The following is a 19,841-nucleotide window of genomic DNA, read 5'->3' on the forward strand; positions in this document are numbered from 1 at the left end:
GAGATAGTTAATGAATTGAGGGGTATTTCAACCCTTTCTCCTCCCTCTCCATGGCCTCTCAATTTGGGAAGCTCTATTGATCAAAGATAGAGACCTGGATGGTTAATGCTGCATCTAGATGCTGGTTTCCATGGGAACCTCCACCAACCTTATAAGGTCATCCCCATGGCAACTACTGTGAACTTTTCACCTTCACCAACATTCATCTTCATCTTCACCCCATCTTCCCTTAATAAAAGGCCTGTGATAGGGCAGAACAATGGTGTGATCATCCTGAGGGCAAGACCCCAGCGTAGCCAAGCAATTAGTGATGAGTCACTGGCTCATCAGTACAGAGCAGAATTACCTCTGGGTGCCTCAGCTGCCAGCCTTCCCCCAGCCCTCCCCTCTACTTGGCCTGCCCTCTGCCCAGTACAAACTGTATTCTGAAGACTCTGTGATGGGCCCAATTGCATTCTCTCCCTTTTCATTGGACTTTTCTGTTCTGTTCCCTGAAAAAGAATAGAAGAATTCGGGGCAGTATCTCCCAGCCACAAAGAACCAGTGAGGTCAGAAAAAGATAAATTGCAAGTCTCCAAATGTATATTTTTAAATACCTAAGTTAATCAGGGTCTCATCTTCCTTTTGCTCTCTCTGGTTCTTATCAAAGAATGTAGTAATAACATTTCAGCATGAAGCTAAATAATGTACCCACATTATTTCATGTACTTGTCATAACAACCCCAGAAGGTGGATATGATTATTGTCCATGTTTTATAGATAAGGACATGGAGGGCCAGGGAGGTTGGGTAATTTGGCAAAGGACATATAACTAGTAAAAGCCAAGTTGGAACATGCAGCCAGCCTGGCCTTTGTACTCCATGCCGAGATATACTGCCTCAATAGAAATCACACCACCGAAGCTCTGGGCTGTAAGGAGGTAAGAACCGTCAGAGCCTCTGCATTCTCAGGTGCCACAGTGGCAAACGAAGCTTCCTCTTCTTACGTGGGCATGGCTCTGTGCCTGATTCAGAGACGACTTTCTTGCCTGTCCTTTGAGAGAAGCAGAAAGGGAGTGAACTCTGCAGATAGACACCTGGACTTTGAGTTCCGACTTTGCCAAATTACTGACTACATAACTCCTGTAAGCCACTGAACTCCTTTGAAACACAGGGTTGGAAAGGGGAGTATTTACCTCCGCAGTGCCTGGCTCACAGTAGTTCTCCATCCCTGTTTTTCTTCCCTTTTTACTTCTATTTACTGCATCAAAACTGTCTACTGTTCCCCCAGGATTGTTTGGACACCACATATTTTGTTTTGGGATATCCTAGGTCAGTGGTTCCCAAAGCCCAAGGGCTGGACCAGCAGCATCAGCATGCAAATTCTCAGGTCTCACCCAGACCCACTGAACCCAGAAACTCTGCCACCTGTATTTTTAAAAGCCCTCCAGGTGGTTCTGAGGCATGCTGAAGTTTCAGAGCCACTATCCTAAAATGTCAGATTAAGTAAATAATTTTAAGCACCTGCAAAATGCTCACATTTCCCAGTACCCTTATATATTAGAGTTCATTGGACCCTCACACAGACAAAAAAACAACCCTGTCAAATAGGTAAAACAAAAATTATGTTGTGTCTCTCTTTTTTCAATGAGGAAGTTGGTATCTGAAAGACAACTGTCTTACTTAAGGCTATGTGTCAGTGAGTCGCAGAACAGAGCCACCAGGTCGATATCCTGGCCCAGCTCTGCCTTTGACCAGTCCAATGCAACTCCAGTAACTCCCCAACCTCTCAATCAATGGGAAAGAAACTACAGTACTGCTGCTTTACACAAACCACCACCCCCCCTCTCTGCACCTGAGTTTCTTATCTGTAAAATGAGGTCGGTGAATTTAGCATCTTCTGTTATGTGTGTGTCCTACACACATAGATCCCTATTGATGCCCAGGGATCCACAGGCAATTAATTTTAGAAATACTCTACTTCTTCCTCTGGGAAATTCTAGGTGCATAGTAATTTTTTTTAATATTCAGGAAGACCTGCTCCAAAGTAATGTGTTTAAATTTGTGCTTCCCCAAAATTTTCATTTTATACTTATTTTCATTATTTTCATTTTATACTTATTAGCATCTTCCCAGAAATAATGTTCCATCAAACAAATCTTGGAAATGATCAGTGAACTAAGATGATGTGATTCCAGATCATTCCAGTCCACAGTCCATTCTATTAACTCACACCAGGGGGCATCCAACAAATCCATTCAGTTCCTGTTACCACTTTCAAAGCTCGTCATCTTCCACCTCCCTTTTGGGTAACTTGTGCTCAGTCTTTCATTTCCATTACTTTTCTCTCCCATCCCTTTTCCGTTTATCACAGGTTATAGAGAAAAGAATAGATATCTTCTCCCTTGTACAGGCTTAGATGTGTTTGTAAAAATTAATAGTGGGTGTTTAGAATAAGAAACCAGAATTACTATAAAATTCATGCCTGACTCCACAGTGCTTTACGGGAAGTTTCTTTCTATAAGTGAGGACCTAAGTCATTCTGAAGCCAGGCTTTTTATTTCACTTAACGCGTCTTCTCACTAGTCCAAGCCAATGAGAGTAACCAGAGGAAATCTCTACACCACACCAGCCAGCGGCTGAGGGAGGCCCTCATCTCTCGGCACCTGTCACCGGCTTCACGTCCGGACTGCTGCACAGCATCAATAGAGAAACCCCTACATCTCAAACAGACTTTCAAAAGTGAATGCTGTGCATCTGTCCACAGAACCTTTTGGGTTTCCAGGGTCTCGTCATCTCAGGCCAACAGAGCAGTGGATTTTATTGCCCAGGTGCCAAGGCTGCTGCTATTAGGGAGAGGTAGGAAAGGCAGGAGAGCAAGGCTGGTGGTTCCATGCTCAAGATGCCTCAGGAGAAGCATTGCTTGCAACCTTCTATGTTTATCTACATGCTGGAATTACATTTTAAAAAGTGAATTATTTGTGTATTTCTTAGCAGTCTCCCTGGAAAAAATAAAGTAGCGGTGAGACTTTTCCTTCTCTTTGCCAGGCCTTTACTCACATAATTCCCTCCTCCTCAAATGTGTTCTGCGCCAGAATCATACTCTGTCAAAATTCTATTCCTCCTTCAGTGCCAAATTTATATGTCATGTCTTCAGTGCCAAATTTATATGTCACCTCCTTGGCAATAAAGCCCCTGATCTCCCCAGCCAGAATTAACCCCTCCCTGGTCTCCTGCAGCATTTTGTAATTCTTGGATAGCACATACCCAGCCTACTTTGTAGACTGAAAGGTATGTGTGTCTGTGTGTGTGAGTCTCTCCCACTAGTTTATAATTCCTTGAATGCAGGGACCATAGCCTGCTTATAGCTTACAGCCTAGGGCTTTCAAATTAATGTTTATTGAATTAAACTTGTCTTCACCACCTTGTTAGCCAGGACTATCTTGTTGCAGGTAAAAGAAACACAACTCAAACTAGACTAGGCAAACAGAAAAACTGGTTCATGTTCTTGGGGACAAACAGGAGAATATATTGGCACATGATACCAGGGAGCCCAGCATAACCCCTGAATGCAGGGTAATCCAACTTATTTCATCATGAATTAGCTTCTGCATCTCTCACTCTGCCTCTCAGAGCTAATGCTCACTAAACCGACGTGGGTTCTATGCCATCCTTAAATGAGTCATTCTGGCCAGGGAATATGGTCAAACCCATGTTGTGTGCTTCACGATGTAACTGTGTGATCAGCCACACGTGAACCAGAAAGACTGTGAGTGGGACAGTAGTGGTTCTTCTAGAACAGGAAGGAGGCTCGGCTGCCAGACAGGCAAAACAGGTATCACAACATCTCCTTCTAGTAGGGTTAGGAAGACGTCCTAACAATTAGAACTGTCAAACAATAGGACAACCTCTCCTGTAAGACATTGAGCTGATCATCCATCTGTCAGAAATATTTTATAGAGAATGGGAGGGGTTGGACTTCTAAGGTTCTTTCTAACTCACATCCTTTAAGACCCAAAAGAATATTCACAGTGAAGAAAGAATCAAGAGAACAGAGTGCTGCTGAGCTCAACTGCATTTTTCTTCTTTCTTTTTCTTCCTTCCTTTCTTTCTTCTGTTTTTTGTTGTTGTTTTTTGTGTGCGTGTGTGTTTTTGTTTTTTTTCAGAGAGCAGATGTGGCTGTGGCCCCTTTAACTATCACCTTGGTCCGGGAAGAAGTGATAGACTTCTCCAAGCCATTTATGAGTTTGGGGATCTCCATCATGATAAAAAAGCCACAGAAGTCCAAGCCGGGGGTTTTCTCCTTCCTCGATCCTTTGGCTTATGAAATTTGGATGTGCATTGTGTTTGCCTACATTGGAGTGAGTGTCGTCCTTTTCCTGGTCAGCCGCTTCAGCCCCTACGAATGGCACAGTGAAGAGTTTGAGGAAGGGCGGGACCAGACAACCAGTGACCAATCCAATGAGTTTGGAATATTCAACAGCTTGTGGTTTTCCCTGGGAGCCTTCATGCAGCAAGGATGTGACATCTCCCCCAGGTCAGTCAGCTCTTTTCAGCCTCTTTGCTCAGTGTTATATTTTTCTTGGTACAAGCAAAATGCTGAAAAATTAGGGTTAGGAATTATTTGCAGACTTATTTGTACTCAGTGTTTCAATTATGCTTTACCATCAACCGTCTGTTGCATGCTGTGGCTTATTTGGACGCATCCTGTGTCTGGGCCAGTTCTGTCTTCTAGGCTGATGTGCTCTGTCAAGACTAATAGGCATAATCACAAATGTGATGTTCTGTAGCTGAAAGGTACAGAGAAAGGATGGAGGAGGTAGTATGGTAAAACTAACAAATATTGAGCACCTACCATTTGCCAATCAAGGTTTTAAGTTCTCTGTTTGCATTTATCTCATTGAATCCTCACTGAAGCATAAGGTGGGGCTCTCATGATTTCTCCTTTTGTGATTAAGGGACCACAGAAATGCTGAATATTTTGACAAGGTTAAACACCTAGCAATTAGGTGAGTTGAGATTCAGACCGCCACCCGTCCTTCTTCTGAATGGTAAAGGAGCAACGGGCTATGTATGAGTGGGCACTAGCATGCTCTTTGTAACCCTGAGCAAGTCACCTGGACCTTTGTACCTTCATCTTTAAGAGAAAAGCTCTTTTTCTTGGTTCTGAGAAAGTCCTTGGAAATAATTTAGTTCTGGTGGAGATGTAAAATTGTTTCTGGTGGTTCAAAAATGAGGGTCCTCAGGGCTGCCTCTTAATTTATATCAAGAGTATTAGGGTGAGCATATCAGTGAGGTTCCAGCCCAACACAAGGAATCAGAGTAGCTCCATTTTTGCCTATTTTATATATTGGACTGGTGAATCATATTTCTTTTGTGAAAGGATTCTGAAGCTAAGAAAAAGGAAGAAGGGGAGAGAAATTTGAAAAACACCAATCTAGATCAATTCCCACATTTATTCACCTCCTGTCTTTGTGTGTAATGTTCTTTCCATTCTAAAGTGTTTGTGCCACAAATCTCTTCCAACTTACTGATAAATAAGCACTGACCATATTTCCTTTTACAGTGGCATAATGTCCATGAACTCTTCCTCCAGAAGGCAGCCCCTTAAAGATTACCAAGTTCCTACAGTACGCAGGGAAGCATGGCTAAGAATTTAGTGACCATGAGTAGATTTGCACACACTCTCTTTCTGGGGGCATAACTGTATACATATCAAGGCCTCATGAGCATGAGTTGGTGACATCTGTACCACAGATACAATTATTTTGCATTTGAGTGTTGATGAGGACCAATATTCCTAAGTAGCAATGGAATAAAACCTTTCTAAGGAGCTTCCCACCGGAGTCACTTTGCCTGCTGTATAATTTAGATCATCTCATTATTCACCATTATAATTTTGTTTTTCTTTAAATAAGAAGACAGTCGGAGGTTGCGGGGAGTGTGTGGGAGAGGAGGTGTGAGACTAGATACTTGGCCAATACTGGCAAACACATGGTGAAGAGTAGATAGAACCAAGCAGGGGAAGGGCTTACTTAAAAATAGACCAGGCCAGTGGATAAACAGTGAGAAGAAATGGTTCTTATGTATTTGGTATAATGTAGAGCCGTCAAAACATGCCTGTGTCTCAAAAGACCCATGGGTTTGTTTTTTCTCCATTATTTCCTTCCTCAGTAGGCATCTTACCTCTTAATGGCACCTTTGTGGGCTGGCCTCAGACACCTCACCATTCCTCCAGAGCTCTCAGTTGGTGGACAACAGCCCTGCCAGGCATGTTTTTCATGTTTTAATCTTCACGGAGTCTGGCAATGGTTACCCAAAACTGAGTGGCCTCTTTAGCTGATCCACACATTCCCCCCTTTACTGCAGTCCCCATCTTCCTGTTTTCATTACTTAGTTACTCAGCTGGCCCCTGAAAGGGTACCTGAGTGTGTGACCTCTGCCTATAATAGGACTTTCTGTTTCTAGGACAGCAGAGGGTTCCACTAGGGTATCCCAGGAATGGACATAAGTGAAGATGAGACTGTACAGGAATGTACCCAGCTTCCTTCCTGCCAATCTTTAATAAAACAACTACGTTCTATGCCTCTGTTTTTTCACTGGTAAAATGGAAATAAGAGTTTCTACCTTAAGTACGGATATGAAATTTAAGAGATTGATACATATAGACCCCATAACACAGTATCCAGCCAGCACAAAGGAAGCGTATAAAACAGATGCTGTTTTTTATTATTTTACCCATTTTATATATTAGATTTCTACAAAACTGCACTAGAAGACAGTGTGCTTACACCACTTTGAAAACCACTGGACTTCTCCCTTCTGGGGAAGTCGAAGGTCAAAAAAGAAACAGCCATTGGTTCCCTCCAGACCAGCAATGCCTGGAAATTTGAGGCTCTTCCTCACAGGAAATGAGAGGAAAGATTTGTCATTTAAAATTAAAGAGTCTGACAGACACAAGAGTAAACCTAACAAAATAAGGAGTTTTATCTACCTAAGGTGGACTCATTTTTATGGAGCCTGCCCTGGCCACTTCCAGAGCTTAGGGGCCTGTAAAACCCCGCCTCAGAGTCAGAATATACATCACAATGTTTCTTGGAAACACATGCTAAAGAGAGATGGCCTCTTGCTAGGGTCAGACAAAAGGATAATTTGACAGTAATCTGGGCCACAGACCAAGCAAACAACTGCAAACACCAACAGAAGCTTATGTTTTATACACATTTCCTGATGAATTAAACAAATTTCATGATATGCATAACACCATATCATGGTGCTATGGTGCAAGGTATTTTTGGCTGCTATAGTGGAAGGTATTTTTAAGGAATGTGTATATATCAAACAACCTTTCCAATGAGTTTCAATTAATTCTTCTTGTTATTTCCTGAAAGAATAGACCTTAAATCCTCACGAATTTAGAATTTGGGAAACTAAGTGTCTTCAGAATTGTATCTGCATTCAAAAGCATGACACTCTATCTCTTTTTAACCTCTTCACGATTCATATTAAGATCTATTGACCAACGCCAACAAAATGTGGCCAAATGTGGTTGTCTGCACATCACAGAATAACCTGACCACAGTAATGTGAACAGAAAGAGTTCTGTTTCTCAGATAAAAAAAGGTGGTGGTAGACAGTGGCTCTTGCTTGACTCAGTGGCATCAGGGTCAGCTATTCTGTGACTCTTTTCTTCATGTTTGCAAGATGGCAGCTCCCAGATTCTGTGTCCATATTTAAGCAGCAAAAAGGGAAAGAAGGGTTTCTATCTCTTTGGATCAGGAAATAAAAGCGTAACAGAATATCCCCCACCCCAAGCAGACATCTTCCCCTATCTCATTAGTTAGAACAGTGGCCCATGATCACTTTTAATGGCAAGGGAGGTTAGGAGGCAAGAAGTTGGGTGTTCTAGCCTCTAGAGTAGCAGGGGTGGGAATGGAGTTTGGAGAATCAATCAGCAGCATTGTCTAAAGCACTGGTTCTCAACCTTCCTAATACCACGACCCTTTAATACAGTTCCTCATGTTGTGGTGACCCCCAACCATAAAATTATTTTCGTTGCTACTTCATAACTGCAGTTTTGCTACTGTTATGAATCATAATGTAAATATCTGATATGCAGGATGTATTTTCATTATTATAAATTGAACATAATTAAAGCATAGTGATTAATCACAAAAACAATATGTAATTATATATGTGTTTTCCAATGGTCTTAGGCGACCCCTGTGAAAGGGTTGTTCGACTCCCAAAGGGGTCGCGACCCACAGGTTGAGAACCGCTGATCTAAAGTATCTAAAGTCAGTGTTTTCTGACTTTAGCGCCATGAATAGATAAAATAACCTGTAATTAGCACAATGAAGGACCATGCCAACAGATGCCACTGAAGTGCTTTAAAGACTCTTCCCTCCTCCTTTTAAATGTTTATATAAAAATTGTGTTCTGTGTAACCTATTTTAACATTCAAAGTTAAAATTCACCCTAGTTGTGATCACAGATTAAAATGCCATCCATGAATTGACTTGTAGGCCCAGAGATCTATTTTTAATACATATATCAGATTCCTTTTTTATAGAGAGGAACATTTTGAGAAGGGATATATGAGAGACAAATAATCATCACCATCAAAATTTATCTTCAGTTCCCTCAACTTCCCTTCTATACATTTTCTCCTATTTGTGGCTTGTGTCATCCGTTTATTCTACAGATGTTACTGATCATCTATGGCATGGAGGGCATGGTACCAGGTGCTGAGGATATGAACATACATTGATGATGGAGCATAAGGGTGGGAGTCTTTGCTTCAAGGAACTAGCACTATAGTGGTATGAACAGACATTGAACAAGCAATTGGGAATGTATAAATTGTGATGTACTATGAATAAAATTAACCTCCTATAGCAATAGATAATAAGGAAAGTAGTATTAAAGGGGACTTACTTAAGATGTTTTGAGAAGGTTTATCAGAGGAGCTGATAGATAAGAGGGAGCTAGGCTTATTAGAACTGAGAGACATAATAACCATGTGTAAAGGCCCTCAGGTGGAAAAGAGCTTAGTGCTTTCCACTAAGGGTAACCAGTGTGCATGACTTGTAGTGAATGAAAAGAATTGGGGTTTGAGATAGCATTATAAAAGTAGGTAGAGGCCAGATCATGTAGGGCCTCATGGCCATAGTTCAGATTTGGAGTTTTACTCTGAATACAATGAAAAGATATTGGAGAGCTTTAAGCAAGCGAAGAATTGATTTACATGCTAAAATACCACTCTGAGGAGCTATGATGAAAATGAATTAGAGCAGAGAATAGCTAAGAGTGGAAGCAGAGGGGCCAAGCAAGATGCTTTCCTGGGCGTCCAGGGGAAATTACAGTGATGGAAATTATAGTTGTGTATGTGGATTTGTGGTCTACTTTGAAACTAGAATGAACAGCACTTGCTGATGGATTGGATACATGAAGGTGAGGAGAGGGAAGAGTCCACGGTAAATCCAAAAGGTAGGGAGCATTTGAAAAACGTGGAACTATAGGTCCAGAGACCTTTAGTGGATCATTAGGATGGGTGGGATCACTAGGATGATTTTGGTTATCCATCTCATATTACAGATGAGAAAACATACCCAAGAGGAGAAAAGGATCTTCTCTAAAAGTGACTGAAATAATAATTCTGGCCTCAATGCCCAGATCAGAGCAGTCTAGATCCAAGGCTTCATTGCGTTCAGTGAGCTAAAAGTGAGCCTCTTCAGCTCTTTATTCCCACCGCTTCCATGCCTCATTGGCTTTTCCATGGGGTCAGTACTTTCCTGGGTTCAGGTGACCTTAGTAAGGAGAATGAGAGAGATTTGAAAGGTCTTAGAGGAAAAATGGAAATTAGACTTCAAATTTCATAACCCTCTGTTATTCTTGATTTTAAATTGTATCAGAATGTATGATAATTATCTCCACCTAGTGAAGATAATTACTGTCAGTGAGAAGTCTCAAGCGGGGTAGTGATGGCAATTTTGAGATCTCCGGGAATGCTATACTATAAGCTCCCAGCTAATGGACTCGCAGAGGGCCCTGCAACTAACTGATTCACCATGGGAACAGGGTGGCCAATGAGCAGAGCTCAAACCTACAACAGAAGAACAGTCTGACCTTTGCATTCACACACAAATTCCATAGCAACCAAAAGCCTCAACATTAACAGGTGAGGAGAAACCTGTCCCCCCACCCCATCTCTCCCTCCTTCCTTTTCAGAGATAGCCAAGCAAATCTCCTCTTCCTTACTTTGACATGGCTTGAGTGGTGCAGGACAAAGAAGGGATGCTGAGAGTAAATACAGGGTGTCCCCCCACAATGTATACGCCCTTTATAGCTAATAGCTCAATTAATGTTTCCTTTCAGATTTAACCCAATGGAATTAATAATTATTCAAAGTGTGTATATATTTTTAGGGACACCCTGTATTCATAAAAGCAGCCTGGAATTATAAAGTATTTCATCTATAGAAAACATAAGCCTCATTTAGGATATAAATTCATTGCTGCAAGGATCTGTGTCACAAGGATTTGTGGAAAATAATGATGCAAGTAATCGGCGATAGATGCTTTTAGTCCTGGGACTGGGTATGGGAGTTTCTGCTGGGATCACAGAGTCAGAATCACCTGGGATGTCTGTCAGAATGCAGGTTTCCAGGCCCTGCCCCAGATGTGCAGGCTTGGAAATGCTGCAGCTGAAAAGAGGAATATATATGTTTCACAAGTACTCTTCTTTCCCCAGGATAGATGGGCATTAACATTTGAAAGTCACTGAACTAGGATGGTGTCCAGGGAAGTCAGTTTTGAGGTACAGGAAGAAAGGTCCATGGGTCAACCAGAAAGAGTGCCAACCAACAGCTATGAACACTAAACCCAAAGTCTGCCTTGCCTGCATGGCCCTGTGGTATGGTACCTGCTGGTGTATAAGGCCCTGGGCACATAGGGGGTAACAGTGGCCATTGAAGGTGGAGGCCTTGCCAGTGATTCTTCCTCCTCATACCAGGAGGAGCTCACAAAGGGATTCACCCAAGTACATTCCCCTTGATGTGTTACCCTAGACATTTTAAGCGACACCAATGCAGAGGGATTGGCACAGGGAAGGGGAGTCTGCCATTATGGCAGGTGTGATCCATGCATGGACAGCCCTGGGGGACTCCAGCTCAATGACTCTTTTTTTTTTTTTAAATATATATTTTATTGATTTTTTACAGAGAAGAAGGGAGAGAGATAGAGAGTTAGAAACATCGATGAGAGAGAAACATCGATCAGCTGCCTCTTGCACATCTCCTACTGGGGATGTGCCTGCAACCCAGGTACATGCCCTTGACCGGAATCGAACCTGGGACCTTTCAGTCCGCAGGCCGACGCTCTATCCACTGAGCCAAACCGGTTTCGGCGAGCTCAATGACTCTTTGCTTTACAACTTTAATCTCCTGCTACATGAGGCCCAGAGCCAGGCTCTGATAGTGAGCAGTTTCACAGACCATTCAAAAGCACAAGAGCCCAAGTGTCAAAAGTTCCAAAAGCCCCATGGGAGTATTAAAATGAATGCAGTGACAGGAGGATAAAGGCTTCTCAGGATACACAAATGAAAAACATTTCCTGCATCTCAGCCAGCAGTTCTGGCCATGAGCAAGGGGGAAGTCAAATTGCTTGCTCTCTCTGGACTGCTCTGGAATTCCAAGATTTGAATAGTTTCATTGAAGGACAGATTTTTTTTTCCCCTCTAAAATCACAATAGGCAAATTTTCAGAAAGTGTTTCACAGAGCTGAAAGGAATGATTAGGACCATTTATTCACTCACCAAATGTTTATTTAGTACTTGTTATGTGGCCAGCATGGTTCAAGGTGCTCTCAGAGACATCAATGAACAAAGCAGACAAAAATCCATGCCCTTCTAGAACTTAGCTTCTGGTGTAATTAACACCTCATCCCAATTTAATAAGTGAAGATTCTAGCTTATAGGGAGGGAAGGAACTTAGCAAAGCTCACATGGGTAATTAGTGTCAGTTCAGTAACACAAGAATGGAGGTCAACTGAGGGCTGTGATGAACTGGGACACCCATGTGTCAGCTCAAGAGGGCCACTCCCATTCAGTTCTGATCAGTCATTGTCATGGGAATGCTGCACAGATGAAACAAAAGCATGCCTAGATTCAGCTTGTGGGGCGCTAATTGGAGACCCCTGGAAGAATGGTTGGAAGTATAAAAACACCACTGTATCTTTAATGCATTTAGACACACATGAAATCCTATTTACATTTTTTTTGGTCAATTCTCTTCTTCCCCCTTCCCTCCATTTTTGGTTCCAATAAAATCTGATTGCTATCTTTTTCTTTTCTTTCACATGCCTTGGAAAGTCCAGGCCATGGATGGGGGCTGCACTAGAAGAAAAATGGTCCTCATGTCTCTATACCCAGAAAAGCCTGCCCATGGCTACATCTTGCTAGGTCCCACATTTTCCTGGAGAGAATCCTCTGTTTCTTCCTAAACCCTCTCTGGAAATACAGCATCTGAGATCAAGAGACCCAATAGTTCATCTGAAAAGAAGTACTAAATTCTATATAGGGAAAAAATGAAAGCATAATTAAATTATGGATAATGTATTAGGAACCTGGTGGTTTTAAATATGAGTTAGGTACATCATACAACTGTGACAAATGAATACTTGTACCCTAGCTATGTTCAAGGGAGATAATAGGTGAAATAAGCCTGAGGTACCTAGCAGGAAATGGCATCAAGCACACAAACACAGATATTATACACCTGGGTAATGACAGTCACTGTGATTATCTAGTGGCTTAAGGAGGCACAATAGCTGCTGGGAGTGGAATGGAGAGTCCTACCCAAGCAGGGGGCGATGGGTGGGGGGTAGAACAGGTGCACTGTTGTCACAGAGGGTGGGCCCAAGAGGTTAGAGGAGGAGCTTAGAAAGAAGCTCAATCTCAGTCTACCAATAGTCCACTGGGTGAGTCACTAATCTGTCTTACTTCCCCCCTCTCCAAACTTGGAGCAAAACAGTCGCTAGTATGTCCCAGCCTCTATCTAAGGCTTGTCTCCCTTTAATTCGCAGGTTCAGTCAAGGTTCTAGCCAAATCAAGTTGAGCTTCATTCTGTTTCCCAAGCCCCGTGCTACTTGTGTGCCCTGTCATTGCCTTTGCTTGGACGGACCTCTCCCATCGTTCCTGCTCAAGTCCTTCCCCTTTTTCAAATGCTGTCTTTCAACCCCAATTACTCATCTGAAGCTGTTTTTGAGTAACAGTTATAGTTTGAACTCTGGAATAGGGCTACCCATGATTGAATCCCAGGGCTACCACTTACTAGCTGTGTGAGCATGGGAAAATAGCTTCTCTACACCTCAGTTTCTTCTTCTGGAAAATGAGGATGATTAATAGGAAGACCTACTTCAAAAGGATACTTTGAACATTAAATGGCAATTCATGGAAAGCTTTTCCATTGCACAGGGCTTACACGAACAGCAAATACTGTTGACATTGGTGTTGCTGTTGCCATTGTCATCTGAACCTATGTCCATCTTATGTCTTCAATCTTCCACTATTGTTCCCATATCTGTTTCTTATCAAGACACAGACTGGCAAACTTATCTCTGCAACTCATTTAAAACATGATTTAGGTTGTTGTATATTCTAATTATTCAACACATGTTTACTGAATGGATATGTGCACTTTCGAAGACCATGTCGTATTTTTCATTTAATGGAGAGAAAGCAACCTAATGGAGAGAATTTCTGGCTGTCACTAACAAGGTGTGTCACCTGCTGCAACTCAGTCCTGCTCTTTGAATGAGTTTGGAGGAAAAGGTAGAATTGAAGAAAACGAAGTTAAATAGACCCAGATAAAAAAGTTCCCTATCATCCTAATGTTACCAGTTACCCTTTCAGGAATGCTCTAATTGTCTCTTTTTTGGGAAAATAATAGCAATAACAGCTTTCATTTGTTGCACCTACTATGTGTCACACACTCTGGTCATATTACTTCTAATCATCATGACAGCACTGCCCCAGCACACCAACACCATTTTGCAGATGAGAAACCTGAGGCTCAGAATGACTAGCCCCCTTATCCATAGTGTCCCAGCAGAGTTGGGATTATAACCCATGTCTGCTTGATTCTAACACCCATGTTTTATTCTTTTATATATATAATTTCAGAGAGGAAGGGAGAGGAGGAGAGAGATAAAAACATCAATGATGAGAGAGAATCATTGATTGGCTGCCTCCTGCATGTGCCTTACTGGGGATCGAGCCAGGCATGTGCCCTGACCAGGAATCAAACCATGACCTTCTGGTTTACAGGTCAATGCTCAACCACTGAGCAACACTGGCCAGGCCTATGATTTATTCTTGACACACCATTGTCTTCCATGACCAGATGTCTTCTGAAAGTCCCTGAGGGCTCCCTGAGAAGTTTTGAATTCATGAAAAAAAAAAGCATCCTAACTTTTTTTCAGTGACAGTTCATCATTTTTTACTTTAGAATGTTTTCCATTATTCCTCACAGTATCTTTGTCTTTAAAATCCATCTCTGAGGAAGGAGAGGTAACATCCAGAGTGTGTTCTATGCCCATCAGATGTAAATATAGTGTGGCCAGCTGGGGCAAGGAAGGTGATGAAACAGACAAGAGCAAAGATATAACTGGTGTCACTTTGAAGAGACAAACCTGTGGTTTCAGCTGGGAAGTGACTATGAGTATATGGTGAGTTCCATAGTCAGAGCCAAAAGCTGGAGCGGGCATGTTTTTAACTATAGCAGTTTAGGTATGAATGAGGTGGGGGGCGGGGGAGGGGGAGTATTACAAATGGCCTAAAAATTGTGGATGCAAGAAATAGCTGGAATCTACACTTATCCTATAGAAAGGGCTATGCAGATGTGACAAGGTATATGTAGAAGGATGTTCATTTCACCGTTGTTTTATTTTTTTAAAATATACTTTATTGATTTTTACAGAGAGGAAAGGAGAGGGATAGATAGTTAGAAACATCAATGAGAGAGAAACATCGATCAGCTGCCTCCTGAACACCCTCTACTGGGGATGTGCCTGCAACCAAGGTATGCCCTTGACCAGAATCGAATCTGGGACCCTTCAGTCTCCAGGGTGATGCTCTATTCACTGAGCCAAACCGGCTGGGGCTCACCGTTGTTTTAAAAAGCTGGAAGTATCCCACTGTCCATCAGTAGAAGTCCGAGGAAAGAAGTGACAGTTCATCATCCAATGAAACAGCTGCTAAGGGGGACAAACAGAATGCCTGTGCTGCTTTGTAACGAACTTCAGGTTTGCACAGCAGGGAAATAAAGGGTTCTGGTCCCAAAGAACAGGCTCTTTACCCTGCACTATAGTCCCTCTCTGAAACATAGGGAACTAGGGGGATGTGTAAGCAAGGGCTAAATCCTGTGGTGTGTAGAGTTGGTGTCAGAGTTCTTCTTAGAAGGGAAAAATGAGTGTGGGCTGCAGCTAAAAGAGACTTCTGGGAAGCATTGTACTGTGCCTTGAAAGAAGAGATAAGATTTTCCACAAAAGCAAAGTAAAGAGGGAAATCTCTGGTGGGGATCGCCCTGAGCAAAGGCACTGAAGCAGGCAGGTGGTAAGCCAGGGGACCTGTCAATCAAAGTCTTCCCTAGGTGCTCAGGAGCCAAAGGTTCAGAACTCAAAACATTTAATGACACAATACCATGACTTTGGGGGCCATATAACCTGTTGTAAGGCCATGAGAGTGTCAACCAAGAAACACATGGAATTGAAAATGGGCTATGTTGGGCTAGTTTTTCAGTTGCCACCAGAAAATAACTCCCAACTCCCTGTGGAGTATCTTTATTGATTGGTGTTAAGGCTTGATCAACCATGGATGGAAGCATGTCAGCTAGGGTCTAATTTCTAGAATCAGAAGGTCCTGGCTGGATGCTCAAAGAGTCCCAGACACTGCTGCTGCCAAGTTATTTATCTCCTAAGCAGTAGGTAGAAGGGGAGGTCAGGCAAAAAGATGCCTTCCCACATGTGGAATTCTGGCTGTGCACTCACCTGGTATTTATCTTCTCTTTCATGTCCGAGTCTCTATGTGGGTACCCATTCTTGGAATGGGGAGAGAGAATGAAAAGGCGTTTATTTTGTTCTGTTTCTGGTTAGTGTGGTCATGTATTTCTACAGATAAAAGAGAAGATTATGGAGCCGAATGCTTTAATTGAATACCGTCTAAGATTCTAAACCTTGTGTTAAGTACAGTGATAAGCATTATGGCAGATGCAATGAAGAAATATGAGTTCAGACCTCTGACTTTGCAAGTCAATAGGGAAACCAAGATATATAGGAGAAAAGGTAGATAATAAAGTAGAATGTATATCTGAATAATTCCAAAATGTAGGATTTATAGTCAATTGATAGAGAAGAGAGAAAGATCTGAGGACTAAAATGATCTGAGATGGCTTACTACAAAAGGAGACTTGTCTGGTTCTAAGAAATAAAGCTAGACTCATGGAAAAAACTCCAGGTAAGATGGTCAGAAGGTGGAGGGAGACCAACAAAGAAGGGGAGATGACAGTGTTTTGAGACCAAATAACCAATTATTCAGACAGACCTGGATTCAGATCTTAGTCCACCAGTAAACTAGCTATATGACTTGAGCTAGTAACTTAACTGCCAAGCCTGTTTCCTCAACTTTAAAAAGGGAGCAAGAGACCATAAATACCAACACTGCAGGATTTTTATAAGAATACATGAGCAAAAGGAGGCTAATGTATGTTGCCTAGTACCGAACATAGAGCAGGGGTTTCAAAAATTTTCTTTCCCTTAATTTGTGTTATTAATCACTTTACTTCCTTTCCATTTCATCCCTGGCCTCTCACCAATCATTTATTCCTGCTAAGCTTTCTGAGACTCACTGATGTATATCTCCTTATCTGGCTATGCTCCTGGCCCAGCACCAGCCAGAGGGAAGTCTGGAGGCTGTTCGCAGGAGAAGGGAAAGGCTGCCAGGTACAGTGTTATGACTCGAGGATATTGGCAGCATTATTCACCCCATCCTAGGTTTATTCCTTAGCTCAAGCCTGGGCAGACCTGGGGGTGAGCTCCTGCCTGCTTTCCTAGCATAACTTGTCTCCGAGGCAATGACCCTTCCTTGCCAAGCCACACCGTCCACCAATCCCCTCCTGATCTCCTGAGCATTTGGTTTTATTTCTCTCTGAGCATTATGGTGGTTTCCCCTGCATCCCAGGGTGACAAACACTGTTTTTGCAGGACCTGTAAACATTCAGGACTTTTCCACAGAGTAGTTAAGACCAAGTTCTCTGGAGCTCCACCTGGGCTTCATCCTTCCTCTTAACTAATTTGCTGTGTGATGCTGAGCAACTGGCTTTGCAATCCAGCGCCTCTGCTACCACTCCTGCATAACAAGCCACCCCAAATTTCAGCATACAGCAGCAGCCATTTTATTGTGCTCATGGAGTCCAGGAGTTGGGAAACTTGAAAAGGGGCGTCGCAGCATGGCTTGTTCCTGCTTATACATGTCTGGGACTTCAGATGCAAAAACTGAAGGGCTGTGGATGGCTTGACAACTGGGGAATGGGATCATCTGAAGTCTCACTTACTCACATGGCTGGCTGTTAAGGCTGTTTTCCTGAAGACCTACATGTGCCTTCTCTATGCCCTGCTTGAGCTTCCTCACAGCATGGTGGCTAGGTTCCAAGAACAAGTATTCAAAGAGAAGCAGGCAGAGATATATTATCTTTCATGGCCCACCCAGCCATATCAAGAGGGAAGGGAACATAGATTCTACCATTCAGTATACAACCTGCCACATCTTACATATAAAATGAAGGTAATACTTTTTGAATCATTGTAAATATTAAATGGGATTAGGTATTTAAAGTACTTAGCATGGTGCCTGACATGTAATAAGTGCTCAATAAAAGGTATGTAATCTTTCTACCTCTCTTTTCTTGTAAATATACACTGTATATATGTATATATACAGAGAGGTATAGCTATATATAGATTATATAGATATATAGATATATAGATATATATTGTCAGTTAATAGTTAGTACTTATTAATATTCAATGTAGTCAGGGCTTCTTAATATTTTGTATCCATAATAGACACTGGTAATTATTTAAGTTAATGACTCTATATATTAGATCCCCAATGGAATAATACCTTAAAAAGTCAGGCAGTTTCTTGTCTAATAACCTCGTTTTGTAATTTGGGAAACCAAGGTCAAGAGAGTTCACACAGTGGGTTAAGTTAGCGTTGAACATTTTATAATCCAACCTTGGATAAAGAATTTTTTGTTGCAAATAACCAAAGTGGCCCTTAACAAACAATGAGCAATTTTTCAAAAGATTGATATTTAGATTTCAAAACCTTTCAAGATATGTACGGCCTTGAACTTGATTATAATCCCTGGAGGCAAATGAAAAGAGATAGGAGGAATACAAGAGCTTGGTGTATTCTCACTTTGCAGGTCTGAACAAAGAGATGAGTGAGGTCATTGCCTATGTGTTTTTGAAACTGTACATATTGTTCTTGCTCCCCACAGCCAAAGGTCCCCACATTAGGTAGTATTTGCTCAGCGAATCAGCAAAGCAGAACAATCAGTTAGCAAAACTGAGTTGCTGTGCCTTTGCATCTCCACACTAAGAAGTTAAGCCAAGGAGAACAGAACAAAAGGGGCATGTTTGTTTTTCCTCAGCAGGGCTGTGTAGGAAGCCTGGCTGGACAAGAACAGGAGTGAGAAGAGATGACTGGCCAAGTGACCTTGGGCAAGTCATTTTCCTTCTCAGATCTCACAGTCTGAATGATCTGACATGCTACCATGGAATGTTTTTACTGAGCCCCTTTGATCAGTTCTCTTCTTAGTTTGTAGAGAATACACAGAAATAAGAAACATCAGGCCTTTGTTTTCATGATGTTTATAATTTAACTGGAGAAATAAGACACAAGGAACAGTGAACTTACGAAACTCAGGTGTATCCTGGGTCCCCAGTGCCATCCATAGGTGATCCAAAATGGAGAGACAGGCACTGTTAGATCAATCTTCATCTCCCCACCTGGCTGGAGAAGAAAAAGGGGCAGACATATTATTGAGCCAGAAGCAAATTCATCAGGCCAATGGCTCTTACATTTCACTGTATCTGTTGCATCAAAACTCAAGGGAGAAAGGAAATTTTTCATACTTATATAGGGAAGATTTGTTGTAGGTGGTGGGAACAGCACCAGGTATTAGACCCACGTGGTCAGACCAGACCTGGGTTCAGCAACCTCGCACCCATGGCTTTCCTCCTTGGTGATCTTTGGTACCTGGCCCATCGTCCTTGCTCATGTTTATCTAACTGCCTACCAAAGATTTATAGTTTATTTTTTTAAAACTTCAACCTCTGTTTTAATCATGCTGAGCAAAGGCAGATTTTAATTGGAGAAAGGTTTTCCTCATATCTTCTCCCTTTGACACACAACTGATTTTTTAAATTTTGAGGTATGACAAATAAATTAGTGCACAATCATAAATATACAGCCCAATTAATTTTCATAAAGTGAAAACACCTGTGGAATCAGAACTCAAATTAAGAAATACAGCAGGTCCTCAAATAATATTTTGTTTACTATCGTGTTTTAACATTAGTGAGGTGCTGTAGGAATTTAACTCTTGCTTATATCAAGTAGCCGATGATAAAACTGGTTTCATTTATGTGTTATTTCATTTACAGTCACAAGGCATAGAGATAATGCTCCAGAGAATAGCAGTTGTGCACCTTATTTTATACATTACAATAAAAAAGAAGATGTAAGTGGGTTACCTGAAATTCACTGGTGACAGATTAGGGAGGTGGAAGAAAGCAAAGC

General features: G+C 41.9%; 1 protein-coding gene across 5 annotated transcripts in view; it reads left to right on the forward strand.

The window, feature by feature from the left end:
- Positions 1–19,841, forward strand: part of GRIA1 (glutamate ionotropic receptor AMPA type subunit 1) — a 278,293-nt gene that overhangs the window by 190,323 nt on the left and 68,129 nt on the right. For all 5 annotated transcript variants that reach the window (XR_009453116.1, XM_059698981.1, XM_059698980.1 and 2 more), the window contains exon 11: positions 4,145–4,515. Coding sequence is in view for 4 of the 5 variants with exons in the window: in XM_059698981.1 (XP_059554964.1) it covers positions 4,145–4,515 (371 nt within the window). In the remaining variant the exon portion in view is untranslated. The remainder of the gene's footprint in view (positions 1–4,144; positions 4,516–19,841) is intronic.

The sequence above is a fragment of the Myotis daubentonii genome, chromosome 5, assembly GCF_963259705.1.
Source record: "Myotis daubentonii chromosome 5, mMyoDau2.1, whole genome shotgun sequence".
Classification (NCBI taxonomy): domain Eukaryota; kingdom Metazoa; phylum Chordata; class Mammalia; order Chiroptera; family Vespertilionidae; genus Myotis; species Myotis daubentonii.